This window comes from Syzygium oleosum, unplaced genomic scaffold (genome assembly GCF_021117445.2).
Source record: "Syzygium oleosum isolate NSW1041296 unplaced genomic scaffold, Sole_v2.1 Sole_v2.07, whole genome shotgun sequence".
In the NCBI taxonomy this organism is placed as follows: domain Eukaryota; kingdom Viridiplantae; phylum Streptophyta; class Magnoliopsida; order Myrtales; family Myrtaceae; genus Syzygium; species Syzygium oleosum.
Window position 1 is genome coordinate 7770118 of NW_026607491.1, and position 18052 is coordinate 7788169.

The following is an 18052-nucleotide window of genomic DNA, read 5'->3' on the forward strand; positions in this document are numbered from 1 at the left end:
GACTCGAAACATGGATTTCGTCCCTATGAATTTCTTGAGACCTCTTGCGTAATACTTGATGCCCCCCCTGCACTTTCATTAGAATAGGGGCGTAAAGCATTAGAGAAGCTGATGATACACCCCGAAACAGTAGATTTGCCTTTGGCATCGATGTAATGCATCACAGTACGCCATGGCCGGAAAATTCGTCGACACAGACATCATCAAGAGGCAACACACAGTGGACTCAAACGGACAATTCGGTGCAGATTTCTGAAAAGAGAAGAGAAGATATACATAGGAAATTGGCCCTACTTCAACAAAAACCATCTCGTCAAGAAGTTGGTCTGCACTTTCATCGCCTTCTCTTCGTAGCCGGAGTAGAACCCGACCCCCCTCGCTTAGCTGCAGTGGATCCACCTCTTCCTCTTCCTGCTGGTTTCTTCTTTGCGCTTGAGTTCTCATTACCCTTCAAGTCCAATTCCACTTTTATAGCTGCCCAAGGAAATAAAACAGAGGCTCTAATCAACACAAAGAACGCAGACAAATTTCCGCAAGTGTCCGAAAAAAATGTCCAATGATCAAATTACCTTTAGAATTTAGTCCCTCAAGGTCCAATTGCAGCTTCTTCTCACCATTAGCAGCACCCTCTGCATACCATGAGAAGCGGAGAGAATCACTAGATGTTCAAATCTCTCTCTCTCTCTCAGGGCTCATATGCGCAAAAGGGACAAGGATGCCACAACCAAGCATCAGTTGAACTAAGAAGAATACTTTAAGAAAAGATGTCACAATTCTATCGGCTGAACAAATGCTTACTACCAAAAACAGGTGAGAAATTCAAAATGCAACACAAAGGTGTCACAGAGCATCCCCTTGATTCAGCATGAAATGCAACACAAAGGTGTGATGTTGAACCTTAACACAATATCCACGAACGTCAATGGAGAGCACTCTTTCTACGATCAGAAATCCCAAACTCTAGCCGTCTCCACAAATTCAAAGATTTTCTCAAAGCCAAGACTCCAAAAGAAATTTCTACTTGAAGAAACTGTGACCCCGGCCTTTATTGAATATATAAAACAGTACCCACGGAAAAAAAAATTGTTGCACTATCCAGCAAGGTATGTAAAAGCATAGACTTTGGCCTCATTATGTGTAATAAGGACAACAAAAAATTCAGTCTTCAGATTTACCTTGGTCTTCCGTGTCAAAAGAGTTCTCCTCTTCACTTTCTGCCAAGGCATCACCATTTTGCTCTCCCGATCCATCATCAGATGGCTCCAAAATAGCTGCAATCCGCTTTTTAGGCACTTTCTTTACTCCTGGTAGTGTAACTAAATCTGCTGCTCGTACCATCCTTGACCTGCTGCTTTCATTATACGACCTGGTCAGCGCAGATTTGACAGTAGGTGGAATGCCATCTAAGGGATTTGGATGTCCCTGAAGGAAAAGAGGGACATAAATGCATGAGCAACCTTAGAATCATCAGCCGACAATAGAGCAGGAATGAGTACCTTAAATTTTGATAGTTCCACTATAGTATCAAAGTCTTCCTGATTGATTGAATATAAATTCATGAACTCCACAACTTCTCTGACAGCTTCATCCTGATCAGAACAACACATGATAGTGACAATAATTTTCTTAGAAACTCATTAAAGCAACAAAACTGAAAAAAATCAGGTAACCAACCTTAGGCAGCACTCTAAGAGGATCAGTCAATCTCTTAAGGAGGAGGGACAGGTAGTCAACTCGCAAAGATTCCCTGAACAGTATAGTTCAAAAATGATAACCACATAAAACATACGGTGAACCAGCCAGTACATTCCCATAAAAACTTCTAAGATGACAGAAGAACAAAAATAAAAAAAGAGAAGATAAGAAAATAAATTCACTTTACTTTTGGACCATTTTGTACATATAAAAAACAAGTTTCCCCAATAAAACAATTTTACCTTCCAGAATTAGATTCACGAGAAGCAAGAAGATGATCATGCAGATCATCCAAAAGTCGCAAGTTTTTGCCCGTCGTTGAGTTCTTTCCTAACCAGCCACCAAATCTGTTGAAATTACGCTCACCCTGGCACAATCAGGAAGAAAATGCAACATCAACATCCAAATTTATGTAGCTTAGGCAAATCACTGAAAGTGTGTGAGGAAGCAGAATCTTCTAGTACAACAAAAAGAGAGATCCAACTGTGAGACTCACAATGCTAGGACACAAAACAAAACGAAAATTAGCAGAGATAACGCAGATATTTGCAACTGCTAATTACGTAGGCATTCACAAATCTTGTGATCAGTAGCTTTCACTTATTCTTAGGAATGATATACTGGCATATTGCCCATCAGAATTAAGATATCGTGAGAGAGTAAAGTACCTGTTCAAGTGTCTCCCTTTGCCCATGCAACAATGCAGCACTGAATGAAAAGCAATATGATGAGAAATTCGAAAGGAGCATACAAAAACATCTCGAGAAATACCTAACACCTACTCCAGCTTATACAGAAAACGTACGGGATTATACAAGAAGCAAGGCAACCAGCTTGAGAGAGCTGCCATTGGCGATATCTTCGTATCTGTACATTTATAATGTCCCCGTCGGCAATAGAATCAGCAGCCCGGGCAATCAAGGACATGCGTTTTATCCCATTATCATCCTTGCCAGCAGCACTAGGTCTATAGTTCATATAATTTTCCTGACACGCATTAAACCACATATATGAGAATACAAGATGTAAGGATTCTCAAGAAAAAAGTCTTGCATGGATGTGCATATTTGTACATCCCAGCGTGAGCAGAATAGAATATGAAATTGAGCAAACTGAGACAAGGGCAAGTGTGAGCAGAATAGAAGCCGAGCATTTACAGTAGGTTACTCGAGGCGGATACAGCCAGAGAGTAAGGTCTAAACCTTGGCAACTACTTATCTCTTTCTTATCTAGCTTCGAATTAACACACCACATCCGAGGGAATAAAATTAAAGAAACCTGTTCAGTTGAAAAGAGTGAATTGTCCGAGCTATATTTGATCTTCATGTTCGTGGCAAAAATATGACCTTCTGTTAGTGACTACTATTGAAGTTGATGTACTGATTTTTCAACCACACCGAAACACACATAAAGGTCAGCTGATGTTCACCAATTGAGACATTCAAGATATTGGTGAATTGGTATTGCCTTTGCAAACAGGTAGCCGAATCCATGGTGCTAACTGTGGTTGGTCATGGATGCTTTGGGATTTGATCTTCATGGTGGGTATTCAATGGGTAAGTCTGAAGAACATACAAGATGAGCTAAGAGTGACATTGGGCATATGCACAATCAAAAAGAAGAGGAAGAAGATTCAGGTGATTTTTATAGAGCATTTTTGGCTAATTGGGAGGGAAAGAAATAGCAAAGTGTTTAGAAAATGAGTAACCCATTTTATGAAAATTAGGTATCCATGGTCTTCCACTTTAAATGTTTAGCACATGCGGAGAAAAGTCTTCATGCCAGTGCTATTTCCTTACCTAGTGGGCTCCTTATCCTGTAATTAATTTGGTAAATGGGTTGTTATCCTGTCATAAATTTGCCGAAAAACATTTACTTCTTTGCAACTTTGCGCCTTCTGAGCCAGGTTATTACCATGTCACTTGACTTAAATTGGTAGTCCGAAAATTTAGAAATTCACGTTCTTCCGAAACTTCCCTTTTTCGCTATTCATCTGGTAACTTGCATGACCCAAAAAGGTGAAAAGAGAGAAAACCAATGATATTTGGCAGAGCAGCCAAACATCGACATGCTAATGCCCATTTCATTCCATTTGTTCGATCATTCCAATATGTTCCATTCTTTCATGCCAAGACCAACTGAATGTGTTATACTAAGTAGGCTTTTTGTTTTTCCAGAAACAAAATGCTTCCATCAAAATGCACGATAACGATTAAGGTTGTCATGTGATAGATGTGTTGGTGCTTGTCAAGGCATAAACTTTTGTGTACAGTTTGTTATATGATGCAGGGCACAGAACATAGACAATGCCACAGTCCAAAGATGTTGGAACATTTAAACTTGTTAAAAAGATATCAAATATGTACCAGGCCACATGGGCCCCACGCATGCTTCTGGTCAGGGGCTCTTTTAGTAAACCAATATAGTATTAATTGAAAACCCAAGTGAGAAATGCGGAGTGCCCAGTCCAAATCATTACGTAGCTTTCTAGAAAAATTCAGTAATCTCAGAAAAGAAGTCCCTATTCAATGAACTACCGCACTATGAGACTAGAACCAAAATTTTACCACAAATCTACACCCAAAATCAGTCAATATGACAAATAGCAACAACGAATTTTTTAACTGCCAAAGACAAGGTTCAAAAAGAGTAGGAGAAACTTCACTAATCTCATCTAAACGGACTAATAGCAATGAAAGCATAGAGTTCATTGATCATCTTTCTTCGAATGAAATATACCTAAAGTTTCTTCTTGATTCAAGTTCAAGTTTTTTTCTGGTGTCACTCTGCAAGGTGCAAATTCCTTTGGCAGTGTAAAAATTACAAAAAAGGAAGGAAGGAGCAAGGAACCTGTATAAGAAGAGGGACCAAATCAGGATCACTCATGCTGAGGTCAATCCGCTCATCCATTCTTAATTTGCCCCCATTGAAGCCAAACAGCCTATAATCATATAAGATAGTACATATAAATAACATCGCTTCCACGTTAGGTAAGTTGTCACCAAGAGAGAAAACAGTTTAATAAAGAGGTGATAAACTGTTGAAGTCATACTTATCGACAGCCGTGAAGGGCGATATATCTTCATCTTTTGCACTGCTAAGAAGGCGTTGTTTCATGTCATCGTAGTTGATCACTGACATCGAGAGACTCATATACTGCAATTGATTGAGTGCCATACGGATATCTCCATTAACTCTTTCAGCAAGTTCCTCAAGAGCAGCCTGAAACAATCGAAAGGTCAGAGTCAATCCATTAAGTGAGGAAGAAAGAGAGAGAGAACTCTTTGCAGAAAACTACTGAATAAATTGCTCTAGGGTCAAAAGTACACAACCATTCTATTATTGTTTTTTTTATATTGGCACTTCAGTGGAAATATGACATCATGCCAATTGTGGTATCTCAAACCTTAGTTTTAAATAACCTTCCAATTTCTCGTGATAGTAAAAGATAAAACTGTTCACCCTAAGTCCATTTGATAAAAACAATTCATAATTTCCACACGCATTCTCTTGCAAGGGACATCTAAGTTCAAGAATCTTGATATCCCTGAAAATACCTCTTTAACTTGAAGGCCTTCTCCTTTAGCTATTTGCATTAACCTCTTTGCCATCTATCAAACAAAAATAAAAAAGAAAGGAAGATGCATTAGAAACTCATAGCAATTTGGACTAACAACGCCCTTTTGGACAAAGGTTAAATCACAGCAAAGAGTTGAGATCATCACATAGGATACGAACATTGTGTTGCAAGGTGGCCAACCATGTCTATGAGGGATGAATACTAGTAACAGAAAAGCAGAAAAAATCACCAAAATACCCAATAAAACAAGTTACCTTACAGTTGGAAAATGCAACAATTAAATTTCATTCTACTTAGATCAAGAGCCTATAAAGGCCAAGACAAATTTTACGTTCTCGTTCACTTGAAGAGACTTTTTTCGTTAGTTTAGGAAGCTAATTTACCAAAGGAGCAGCAGGCAACTAACACTCACAGGTCAGCAAGAATACATTAAACAATTAAACATCACTATGAAATTACTAGCCAATTTAAATAGCTTACATTCTCCATTTAAAAAATAGAGCACCAATTCTAGCTCTTAAGGATAGCTTAGATACATATTAGTATGCGTGCCAGTTATCAAGCAATGGCCAAGAGGGCTCATCAAATTAATTGCATTGAGCATCATAACATTAATAATCTCCTATGAAAAAGATATGATAAACTCTGATAATTTCGTTGACTAAAGGGGAACGGGAGAACCACTTGCTTTGTAGGTTTTCAAAGTTCAGAAGCTTATGGTAGTTCAAAAAAGAGTCGGTCAAATGGGCTCACCAAGCTCAGTGCATTGAACATGATAGCGCAAATAAGATCCTACAAGAAAAAGATCTATGATAATTCTCTCAATTAGAAGGGGAACGGGAGAACCTGTTGCTTTGTAGGTTTCCGAAAGTTCAGAAGCAAACAGTAGTTCACAAGACTTTTCAGTTTCTGACTATAGCGATCATTGCAGATGCAGATAATTGGAATTTTGGAGATCTTTATGCTAGCAATAAGATCTGCAACTCCTCCTCTATCTCCAGCAGACATTCCATCGACCTCGTCCATTATGAGCACGGATTTGGGATGCTTAGACCTGCAACCAGAAAGAAACCTTAGATATTTCTCGCTACTTTCTGCCACGCATAGAGAAGAACAAAGAATTCGTAACTAACCAATCCATGTTGACACTTAGGGATTCATTGCTCACAAGTTCCTTAATGGAATTGGCATTGCTGCCACCTATCCCTCTAGAGATCTTGCCGTCAGCCTTTCCACGACTATCACTAGCATTCACCTGAAAATTGCATAAAAAAGAAGGTAAGTAAAACGAAGAGATGGAGGGCAAGAGGTTGACTTTAAAAAATCAATCCATATTTGACCACGCTAAAAGTTCTTGTTGTCAATCCAGTGAGACGCATTACCTCCACTGCCTGAAAGCCTAGCATCTGGCAAACCACTTTTGCTGACGTAGTTTTCCCAATACCAGGAGATCCACTTAACAGAACAGCTTTCTTAGCACCAGAATCAGTTTGATTTTTCCCCTTACCTTTCTTTCCGGTATCTAGAAACTGTTCATTCCAATGTGCCAACCAACTATGGAGCTGAGTTACCTGCCATCATTCGGAATATTAACCATAAAGACATGCAAATAAATAGATATCATATTTCAATGAAACTACAGCACAGTACAGTACAGAAAGGAAAGATGATGCACCAGTGATGGATTTCCAATGATGTCATTCAAAACTTTTGGCCTATACTTTTCAGTCCATGTCAAAGAAGAAGGTTTAGAAATTTGATCTTTCTTCAAAGCAGCGCGGGAGTCTGGTGCCAAACCTTGAGGAGATACACCTGTGGCCAACAAAGGCTTGTAAGAGAGGCTCTCCAGTGCATTATACCATACAAAATGACTGGCAAGACTGGAACCAGATGATTAAAAAAAATAACCGGAGTGAGAGCTGATTTTGCAAGCTAAAGACCCGCTTAACAAGAACATTTCAGCAATTACAAGTACCAACGTCTTGTAGCATGTTGTGCAAAAAATTATGGCGCCACATATGTTTTCAAACAAAATATACATATTCTGTAGCTCCATGTTCTGCCCAATTGTCATTACATCAACCTGTACAGCTTTAAAAATATGATAAGATTTTCTATTTTAAGTAATTTAATTTTTGAACCTGTGAACTTCAAGGTATTGCAGAATACCTTTATATCAATTCAGCATGATGTCAAACAGCAACCAGAAACAGCTCCTAATAATCATACTCTTAGTTAGTACTGCTCTTGCCGACAAAACATGTCCTCGGTTTATCCTCATCACTAATGGACTAGAAGTCGGAATTACTTATAGTGGAAAAACAAATGTAACGTCAGATATCCTCCATTCCAGGCAAAAAGCCTTCACAGTCCAGGACTGTTTTTGCTTCTCCCAAAACTCAATTTTCTTGGACATTTCCAGTGGCATTTCAAGCCACCCCGTGCTCTCTGATTACTCTCCTCATACACGATGTCTGTTTACTGAAATTAATGATCTGGAACTCATGCCATTATCCCAGGATTTAGAGCATGCAAATTAGTTGTTTTTTCCTAAAACTCCTCAACCAAGGATATTTATAATTCCGAATTTCTTTCGTCTGCCACGTCATAACCTGACGACTCTTTTGAGATTCATATTAGCAGAAAAGGACTTAAATGAGACACAAATACCGTTTGGAGAAACAAAGTGATGTAAAACGGCATAACACATAATATTGCATAAAAAAGGATGACCAGAAAGGAACAAAGATCTATAAAGGCATACTTTTCGGATCAACTTTTTGTGGAGTTTTCTTGGTCAAAGACGGCACAGCTTTCTCTATACTCTTGGACTTCTCTTGAACAGGTGTTTTTGTACGAAGTGATGACCGGATCAGATCAAACAAACCATCCTCCGTAAGAAAAGTCGTTCTGAATCAAAGAAATGAAAACCACAAATGAGCACTGCAAACTAACTATTTTAATACTGTAATAAAGACCAATATCCACAGAAAGTAAAGACCTGAGCTCCTTCGCTTTTGCAGATTTCCGTCCTTCAATATCTTCATCACATAACAGGTAATTCTGGACACAGAATTAGGAAAGTAAGTAACTCAGGTTCAAATAACACTCTCAATACTAAATCATGAAAGGAATATGAGATGACCGTCTTCTTGCTGACTGATCCAGTGACACGACCTCCATGGCGTTTAATTAGATCTTCTGCTTCTTCTCTCTCCAAACTGGAAAATTGTGAATGTTCACTAATTAATCTAGAGATACATAAAGCAGCAAAAGCGTAAGCAACCAAGAAAGAGATGTCCTTACATGTTAAGATAATCAGAAATATGCAACTGGAAATTTCGAAGCAAAAGTTATGACTTAAAGAAGGGGGGGAGGGGGGGGAAGGGCAATGATTTGTGGTACCTATCAAGCGTTCCACTGATTACAAAAGTTAAACCTGCTAAACAATCTGGAGCACCTTCAGGGACTTCCTGGCACATAATGAATTAAAGTAAACAAGATAATTAATTACAAGAAAGCATTTTATCCCAAAAAAAGAAAATATTGAGTATAATAAGCATATTCTACCTTCTGCCCCTTATGAGGAGGATCTTTCCTTTCTCCAAAATTCATAAATCCACCTCGTCCACCGCTGCCCCTGCCTCTTCCACCAGCTGGAGCTGCAGATGCACCTCTACCACCACGACCCCTTCCACCAGACTTCGGAGGAGATTTAACATCCTTATGATCATCATCGTCGCTCTCTTCAAGATCTACTAGTTTCTTTGGAACCCCCCTACCAGAACCAGACTTCAGTTTCTTGCTAGGTGTGGTGACATCAGATGGTTTCTTAGGAGTGGGCAAGACAAAGTCATCGTCATCGTCGTCCTCAACTTTGTGCATTTTCTTAGAAGGAGGGGGTTTCAGAGATTGCTCGGTATCCTTTTGAGGTTTTCTTTTGGTTGAAACCTCTTCTGGTTCAATTTCATCTTTCGGCTTCAGCTTATCTGCAGCAAAATACTTGCTGGTTTTCTTCCTAGTTGAAGTCTCCTGAACCGGATGCACCTGAATTTTTAGGGAGCAAGTAAATACATCAATTGCCAACTACATATCTGCTTTAGCATATTCACTCAATCCATGCATGCTTCCTTGCTTTCCTCATGAGAATTCATTTTGTGGTCATAGCAACTACTTGATTATCGAGAAGTATATTTCAACAAAAATTCAGATTGTTTTGCAATAATCCCTGGGATTACCCAAAGAAGAGACGAAAGGAAAATCATAATAAGAAACCTGGGAGAAAAAGAGGCTATGCTTAATTATCTGAGCAGGCCGCCCAGAAAATTTCCATGGTAGGGAATTGAACATTAGGTAAGAAAGTTCAGTATTTTTCCTCTGAGAGTTAGAATTTAACTAAGCATCCAACATCATCGAATGCTTAAGACCTCCGCAATTCGAGGATACATACACATTCAAAGAAAAACACCAAGTCATTCAACCAATCCTTTTCTTTTCTTTCTCCCCCAATTCAACTGCCTACTGAAGTACACAACAAATCAAAACACCGAGGAGAGAAACACTAGTTACTTATCAACAGCAAACAGATAGCAAGAAATGCACTCACAGGCTCATCAGCAGGCTGAGACTTTGCCGGAGGGAGTTTTCCCGAATCGCTCGACCCGGGCTTCCCAACCTTCGCATTGCCATTGCCTTTGTCATGCGACTTCATGAACCACTTCCTGATGTCCGACTGCGATCCAGGAAACAGTCCGTAGATTGCCATCAGGACAAACAACATACTACAATGTCAGAAATCGACAGCTAAAAAATAATTTTTTTTTCCCCTCCGCCAACAATAGCAAAACAATCAAGAACGCAATTCCGCACTCGAAACAAAAAAAAAGAAAAAAAGAGACGACCCAATTGAGCGATCCCCGCTCTCCCCGGAAACTGACGGAGAGCACAAGAAGACCCCCTGCAGGCACATCGCAATTCCGTCCGCGCAACGGCTAAAAAGAAGTCTAACAGACTTCAGAACCCTAGCGCTCACCATGTCTGGAGCTCCCGAGCAGCTCGCGACGGCTCCGGGCGCTGCGGGTGTCGCCGAACGGACGGCAGAAAGGCGCGACGGGAGGCTGCCGAAGGAACGCAGGGAGAGAGACGGGGGCCGGAAGCGGCAGCAGCAGCGATTCAGGCAGGTGAAGAAGAAGAAGAAGAAGGAGGAGGAGGCACGAGATGGCTTAGGTTTTGGCCGAGACGCGAAGGCACGAGAGAGGAAGAAGAGAGAGAGGTGTGTGGGCTGGAAGCGGAAGGCGAGTCGAGCGAACTCAGCAGTGGAGTCGGAGCGGCTCCCGCCTGAATTCACCTGCGCCTTCGCTGGACGAGGACGACGACCGCGCGATTCCTTCTCGACCGGCCGGTTCAATTCTTATGAAGAAGGCTCCTTTCTCTTCTTTCTTTTCTTCTTTTTTTTTGGGATAAATACATTGAAAATTCTAAAATTTATTAAAAAAAAAAGCGCGATTGAGTTCTAAAAATTTCAAAAAAAAATAACTTATTACGAAAGTGCAATCGAATTTTAAGATTTTCAAAATATGTAATTAATAGACGAACTTGATTTGATCAATTTAATAAGTTTTTAAGAGTTGATTGCACTTTTTGAAAGTTTTATGAATCAATTGAATTTTCGTGATAAGTTTTAGGATTTCTAATGCACTTATCCCTTCTTTTTCTTCTTTTTTTATCACAAGGGAGAAAATTAAAACAAAAAGAACCTTTTACATTTTGGCAATAATATAAAGGGTTAATACCACGAAAAACCCTAAACTGGTACATTTGTGACACATTTACCCAAAACTATTTTTTTGACCATAAAAAACTCTAAGCCCAGTCGCATGACAATTTTACTCGAACATACCACAAAAACCCTAAAGCTGAGCACATGTGACAATTTTACCCGAACTAATTCTTAATATTATTTTTTTGAATTTTTCTTTTTCTTTTCTTTTCTTTTCCTTTTTTTCCTTCACCTTCAACCTCGCGCGGTCGCGGGCCGGCGACCGGCCAGAGGCGGAAGTCGGCGAGGGCCGCCCTCGCCAGCGTCGGGCGAGGGCCTCCCTTGCCGGCGTCGGGCGAGGGCGACCCTCGCCGGTATCGGGCAAGGGTTGCCCTCGCCGGCGTCGGGCGACCCTGGACGGCCCTCGCCGGCTTCCGCCTCTGGCCGGTCGCCGAACCGGCGACCGGCCAGAGTTTGAAGATGAAAAAAAAAAAAAAAAGAATAAAAAATAAATAAAAATTCGAAAAAAATAAAAAATAATATTAAAATTTTAATTCAGGGTAAAATTATCACATATATACCAGTTTGGAGTTTTTTGTGGTAAGTTCAGGGTAAAATTGTCACAGGTGTACCAGTTTGGGGTTTTTGGTGGTAAAAAAAATAGTTCAGGGTAAAATTGTCACAGGTGTACCAGTTTGGGGTTTTTTATGGTAAAAAAAATAGTTTTGGGTAAATGTGTCACAAGTGTACCAGTTTAGGGTTTTTCATGGTAGTAACTCTAATATAAAATAGGAAAAGGAGTATGCGAACCATGCAATTTCCACTTCAAACCGGAGAAGGGGAAATGCTGTTTTTAAAAAAAAATTAAAAAAAATTAGTCAACATCTTATATTATTTTATTGATGTCCACCCTCTTAATATTACTAGATTAATCACGTCTCAATGTATGTTTAACTGTATTAATGCCATAATAATCAGGTGCAGGATGTCGAACAAATTTTTTTTACATTATGATATATTTACCCAAAAACCGACGGTTTGAACTTTGAACTAGCAGGTAAAACTGGTTCGGTCCGATTCTCGAGTTGAATAGGACCACGAAATCCTAATAATTAGTATCTTTTCCTTTCTATATTGGGGTTATGTCTACCAACTAAAAATGTTATCTTGGGAATATCTTATTGCATAATAATATCACGACGTGGTTTTGTTTCTTTAAATAAAACTATGTAGTTCGATGTTTCCTTGCTTGCTCAAGAAACCGGAGTTCTTTTTTTCCTCTTCGAGTAGCCAGTCTCTTACAATTTGAAACGTGCGGCTGAAACAACAACATTATAACGTTGAAATAACTGGGCCCTTTATAATATTACATAGATTTCATAAAAGAAAATTTCAAATATACAAGACAACATTAATACCAAAATCACCAAAAATCGTACCTAAATTTCAAAACCCAAAAGTTGCCGAAAATTCAATCCTAATTTGTAAAACCCAAAAATCCCTAAAATTGCCGGAAATTAATTAGCTAGCACCTTAAATTCGTAAACCAATTTACTAAACTTACTATGGACCAAATTTGACTAATCAATACCGAATAAATTAAATGCCTAAAAACTACTTTAAATCCCAAAAATAGATTGAACACTAAGAAATCAACTAAATAAGTAAACAAGAATGAATGAGTTATCCAAGACTAGGATCTCCTATTTTTATTTTTAAACTAGTTAATCTAGATAAAAAATTATTTTACTAATATCTCCAGGTTTCCTCACTCATCTAAATTAAAACAATATATCAAAATCGATCAAATTTCTAATCTAGAATGTAAATTGAACCAGGAATCAAAGATTACAAAGGTCCCCTAATTAATCTATATGCATGTTTGACTAAAAGATTACAGATAGGGGTAAAGATTGGATCTTTGACTTAAAAGATTTGTTCTTTATGCACGGGACCATAATTGACTCTTTAATCACGCAACGCCTCGCAATCACTGATCTTAACTAAATTAGGACTAAAGGTTATACCTTCGATTGGACAGAGGGTGAAGGTGGTTGACGCATGAGAGGAGAGCTGCCGGGATGAAGTAGACCGCTGCAGGTTGCTGCCCGGGGATGAAGGCACTCCCGGGTTGGTGTTGGACGGGCGAAGCCGGAGGAGGGAGTGAAGGTTGAGGTTGCCGCGGGATTGCCTATGGACATGGCTAAATAATTCTCCTTTAAATTCGACGCACAAGATTTCGAGCCAGAGTTTACATCGAGTTTGATCCCCGATTCTTATGAAATGAACGATGGGACTATGAGCCGGGTACAATGTTAGAATCTCACTTGAGTAGTGGCATAGAAAACGACCTGTAGAGCCCTGAAGTAACCTAACAAGTAACGTGACAAAAGAGCCAGTTATGTCTCCATTTCGCCCCTTTGATTGCTCTCCTGTAAACCCAAGATGAAAGTGACAAAATTTAGCCAGTTGAAGCTTCTACATTATGATATATCCAACAAAGGGGGCTTCAATATTGCAAAACCCATGACATTACATCAGAATGTAAATGACAGAAACCGAAAGGGCCTTCTACTATCCCCAATTCCTAATGCCCTCTACATGTCATAGAAAAGGTTGTGCAAAAGACTTATTACGAGCCGCCGCAACCGAGAAAAGAAGCGCAGCCACTTCAATCCAGGTCGTATACCGCGATGAAGGGCATCAGAACGCTCCCCATCCAGAGCTTCCCATCCTTCTCCTCCGCTTCGCTGACCGCCTTCACGACCTTGCCCTGGCTGTCCTCTAGGATCTGCAATACCTTGCCCTCCGGGCTGTACTTAATGACCACCCCATGAAGTCGGCCCCCGATGTGAAGGATGAACTGTATTTTCGCTGAAATAGGTAGCTTGAGTATAAACTTCCTAAGTTTAGGGTAGTGTGCGCATAGATACGTGTAAAGGGTGCGGCGACAGTGGATTGCGACCCAGAATTCGCCATCTTTGTTGGTCCGGACATTGTCGGGGAATCCTGGTAGGACAGCAAACACTTCCGAAGTCCCTGCCTTCTCACCTTTCAACCAGTACTTCCGCAATCTACATAGATCATCCCACAATGAATCTCCACAAACATGTAATAAAAAAATAGATTCTTGACCATGTATGCGTATTGATTTTAAGGTATTAAAGATGATTCTCACGGCCATGAAAACCATTGCAATGGTTCAGAGATAGCACTGGGATTTTGGCAGAGAGGGATCACTTGAAATGTTACTTCACAGTCCATGCTTATTCATAAATTACTAGCTCATTCGCCAACAATCCAATTACAAGAGAAACATGTTAAACTAACACGTGCTGTATATACAAGTATTTCAGGGGGCTTCTAATGATTAAAATACTCAGAGTCAGAGCATAGTGTCGCCAACTCTCGGCTTGAAAAAAGTGGCTCTCTGTCTCGAGAACTCCAATGGTAATGCGGTAATGAAAGTGATACCTTAGAGGCCTCCCGAGTAGTTCGTAATCTTTCTACTGGCTTAGAACTAATTTTGGTTGACTAGTATGCATGACTAGCATGTCATTGATGCAGTAGAAGCAATAGAATTGGTAAAGACAGACTCCATTGGGACTGAATCAACATGAACAGTTATGAATCAACATGACCCACCTGCCAATGGCACCTTCACAAAAGACAAAGAATGATCTGTCCTTGCTTAAGGACACGCCATTTGGAAATTGGAGATTCCTCTCAAGAACTGTGGTCTCCTTTGTAACTGGGTTGTACTTTAAAAGCCTTCCGCTACTTTCGGCAGAAAAAACCAAGTGCAAGAAGTTCCTGTGGAAAATTTACGACATCCAAGTTAATAAAACTCATTTATCCCATGTAACAAGAATGAATAAGAAAACACAAAACATCAGACAAGAGTAGTAAAAAAATGACCTAAGCAAGATTACTATTCACAAATGGATCCTCTGAGCTTTATAAAGCATAATCAAATTAATTTGATGAAAAGCACAAACTCTTAATAAAAGGATCTAAGGACAAGTCGTTTCACTCAATAACGAAATAATAGATTAGTGAGATGGTTGAAAAGAACAAACTTAATTCTAGAATAATAACTTTGCAGTCAAGGAAATACAGCAAGGAGCGAGATAATGTGATGGTGACAAGAAGTCGAGAGCATCTCATTACCACATTGGTGAAAAATTCAACTCTTTGCATTTGTTTAAATGGAAGAAATCTACATGGACTCAGACTTAGGAATTTGACAGAGCATGGAATCACTTATTTTAAAGATTGCATGCTTATCCTTAAAATACCTTCTCTGGTATACACTACTGCTATCTGTAAAATATACATTTCCTTCGTCATCAATGTCCAGATCGTTGGTAAATCTCAATGGCATTCCTTCAGCTTCAGTTGTGAGAGATGTTGCCAATCCACCTTCCGGTCCCACCTTCATTAGCCCAAAATATGCATCTGCAATGAATAAATCACCTGTTTTCTTGTCGAAACGAAGACCAAGAGGCCTGCCGCAGATGTGCTCATTTTTTAAATAACTCAGAGGTGATGGTTTTGGATTACATAGTTCTGACCTGAATAAATAAGAACAGATGAATGTCAAAGACTTTCAAGGCAGGGAAAAGAAAACTTACAAGATAAGGAGGGAAAAAAAAAGGAACTTTCAGAAATAACTGTTACAGGAAAACTTAAGATGGATATTGACACGAAAAGACGAATCAAATCCATCATTCTGATCAGTGTGGACCCAAACCGGAGAAATTACAAGCTTAAAGACCGGTGTATGTGCCAAAGCACGAAAATGCAGAAGCTTAGAATCGGCGATGACCCGACATGCTTTGATGAGAGATTGCTACCTTATCTTAGACTTTTAAAAATGATGCTACCCAATTCCAATACTCGGTCCATATGGGAATGCAAAAGTAATTTCGAGAAGAATGTGAACTCAAATCGAAGGGAATTGTACATTCAACTTCACGAACTTTAAAGCATGACATTCACTGAAAAGAACTGATCTTTTCCCACGAAGAATAAGGTCAAGCTCTCTCTTTCCGAGCAGCAAGCGGAAGCTATGGGCACCCAGACAATCAGACACACATCGAAAGTCGAACGGTAGCACAGTCCTAAGCCAGATAACAGCATCACCAGGCATTGTTAACCAAAAAGACGACAGATTTGTGCACCAAAGAATATCATCTCCTCTCCATCCGGCCTACACGAGCACTCTGCATTCCTTACTAGCCACACCCCACAAACACACACACACACACAGAAACACATCGTGGTAAAAAAAAAAACGACACAATGTCAATCACAGAGGGTCGTCAATAACGTAAATTTGCAGCCAAGCACGCACCATGCAAAGAGCTCAACCACTCCCTCGCTCACCTATTGGGCGAAGTGTAGGCGAAATCAGACCAGGCCCGGCCATCCCAAAACAGGACGCGCCCGTCGGCGACGCCGGTGTACGGGCCGCGGCCTTGCTGGTCGAAGGCGATGCTCTCGGGCCCCTGAATCTGGTTCCGGAACTTGATCTCCGACCGCTGCAGCAGATTCTGGGAGTCCCTCTCGGGCGGGACCTCGGACCAGGGCGGCATGTCGGCCCTGTAGGCCTCGAAGTCCGGGAAGCCCGACAAGGCGCTGTGCCGGAAAGGGTCGGTGCCGCAGTACAGGGCCACGAGGAGGAATATCCCGGCGAGCACTCCGGCCGCCGGCGACGACATCGCCATGAGGAGCATGGCGAAACTTCAAATTTGGACAGGCTTGCTCGGGATTGCGGGGAGCGAAAATCAAGACAAAAGGAGAAAAGTCTACATCGTCGCGAACAAGGAGGCGAGGTCGGGCGGTCGGAGCATTGCGTGACCAGCTTCAGCCTTCATGGGTAGTTGGGAGCCATTTCTTCTGTGATTGCAACGGCATGATTTTGAAGGGTTCTTAAGGTTGGGGATAAATGTGACACACCACAAATGTCTTGAACATTTGGTGGTCGATGTGCAATTTTGATGGGGCTAACGTTTTGTTTATTTTTGTACTTTGAGTTAGGGAAATCGGGAATTTCTTTGAAGATTTCGGTTAATTTGATTGTCTGTTTTCCTTTGTATTGTAACCGCCGTGATGCAAGGGGGCGATGTTAATCTCTTCAAGCATATGAAGTTGTCCATGGGCTCGGCGTCACCTTGAGTTTTTCATGGGCGCCAACGGAACGATGGTTAAGAAATTACTGATTATTTCTTGTGGTGAAAATATCTCGGAAGATTTTCGCTTAGATTGATTGTCTCTTTTCTTTGTATTGCAGCGGTTGTGATGCCACGCAATAAGGTTAATCTCTTTTAGGCATATGTAATTGTCCGGGCCCTTATTTGAGAAATTGAAGCATTTTAAGCTTTTATTTTAAATTTTCCCTTTACAATATCATGATCGTCATGCCCAAATGTGAATTATGACAAAGTCTCCACTTAGGAGGGAGCCAAATAACTGAGTTTTAGATGAAAATTTTGACCCAATTCTTTAAAAAAGCACTAACTTTAACTAAAATTCCAAAAATGGGTTGAACTTTTTTGTGTCTCTTTATCTTGGATTCCAATTCTGGCCAATTTTTTTTTAATCTTATAAAAAAACACAAACTTTCAATTGGTACCCAAATCTAGCCCTCATCGAGTTTTCGCTGAATACACATGGAATGACATGTCGAATCTTTAACGGTATCATTGGATGAAAACTTGATGGAGGCCGAATTTGGGCATCGATCAAAAGTTGATGCTTTTTTATAAAATAATAAAAAGTTTTGGCAAGAATTGAGATGTGACATAAAGTTGTTTTTTTATGAGACAACAAAAAATTTTGGCCAGAAATAAGGCACTACCTAAAATTTGCGCTTTTTTATGAGATACAAAAAAGTATAGGGCAAAATTGGGACCGGACCTAAAGTTGGTGCTTTTTAAGGGAATTAAATTTTACGAGGTATGGCAAATGCGATTCAAAAAATAAAAAATTTTGCAGACAAGAACACAACCCGAGCA

General features: G+C 40.1%; 2 protein-coding genes across 3 annotated transcripts; both read right to left on the minus strand.

Annotated features, from left to right (window-relative positions):
• Nucleotides 1-109: 109 nt before the first annotated feature.
• Nucleotides 110-10671, minus strand: LOC115674861 (replication factor C subunit 1). Of its 2 annotated transcripts, none has more exons than XM_056313305.1 (22): nt 10308-10671; nt 9882-10007; nt 8846-9322; nt 8681-8748; nt 8421-8526; nt 8277-8338; nt 8040-8185; nt 6951-7087; nt 6658-6846; nt 6409-6530; nt 6122-6329; nt 5253-5306; nt 4748-4917; nt 4546-4636; nt 2501-2682; nt 2364-2403; nt 1938-2062; nt 1675-1747; nt 1497-1589; nt 1176-1422; nt 570-629; nt 110-474 (listed from the first exon to the last, which is right to left on the minus strand). In XM_056313305.1, the coding sequence occupies exons 1-22, from the start codon at nt 10308-10310 to the stop codon at nt 335-337; spliced, it is 2919 nt and encodes a 972-aa protein (XP_056169280.1). In that variant the 5' UTR covers nt 10311-10671; the 3' UTR covers nt 110-334. The 2 variants fall into 2 exon arrangements, with proteins under 2 accessions (XP_056169280.1, XP_030453240.1); XM_030597380.2 differs by having other exon boundaries at nt 8421-8496; nt 10308-10454.
• Nucleotides 10672-13485: 2814 nt separating this feature from the next.
• LOC115674886 (protein STRICTOSIDINE SYNTHASE-LIKE 3) lies at nt 13486-16904 on the minus strand. Its single transcript, XM_030597409.2, has 4 exons — nt 16422-16904; nt 15332-15607; nt 14679-14846; nt 13486-14107 (listed from the first exon to the last, which is right to left on the minus strand). The coding sequence occupies exons 1-4, from the start codon at nt 16769-16771 to the stop codon at nt 13705-13707; spliced, it is 1197 nt and encodes a 398-aa protein (XP_030453269.1). The 5' UTR covers nt 16772-16904; the 3' UTR covers nt 13486-13704.
• Between the last annotated feature and the right edge of the window lie 1148 nt (nt 16905-18052).

Coding starts and splice junctions, on each gene's coding strand:
- LOC115674861 (XM_056313305.1), bottom strand. Junction 6,531..6,657: donor TAGGCTTTCAGGCAGTGGAG/GTAATGCGTCTC, acceptor TGCAATTTTCAG/GTGAATGCTAGTGATAGTCG. Junction 1,590..1,674: donor CTCTTAGAGTGCTGCCTAAG/GTTGGTTACCTG, acceptor TGTTCTGATCAG/GATGAAGCTGTCAGAGAAGT.
- LOC115674886 (XM_030597409.2), bottom strand. CDS start 16,771: ATGCTCCTCATGGCGATGTCGTCGCCGGCGGCCGGAGTGCTCGCCGGG. Junction 15,608..16,421: donor GCCTACACTTCGCCCAATAG/GTGAGCGAGGGA, acceptor TTATTTATTCAG/GTCAGAACTATGTAATCCAA. Junction 14,847..15,331: donor AGTAGTGTATACCAGAGAAG/GTATTTTAAGGA, acceptor AATTTTCCACAG/GAACTTCTTGCACTTGGTTT.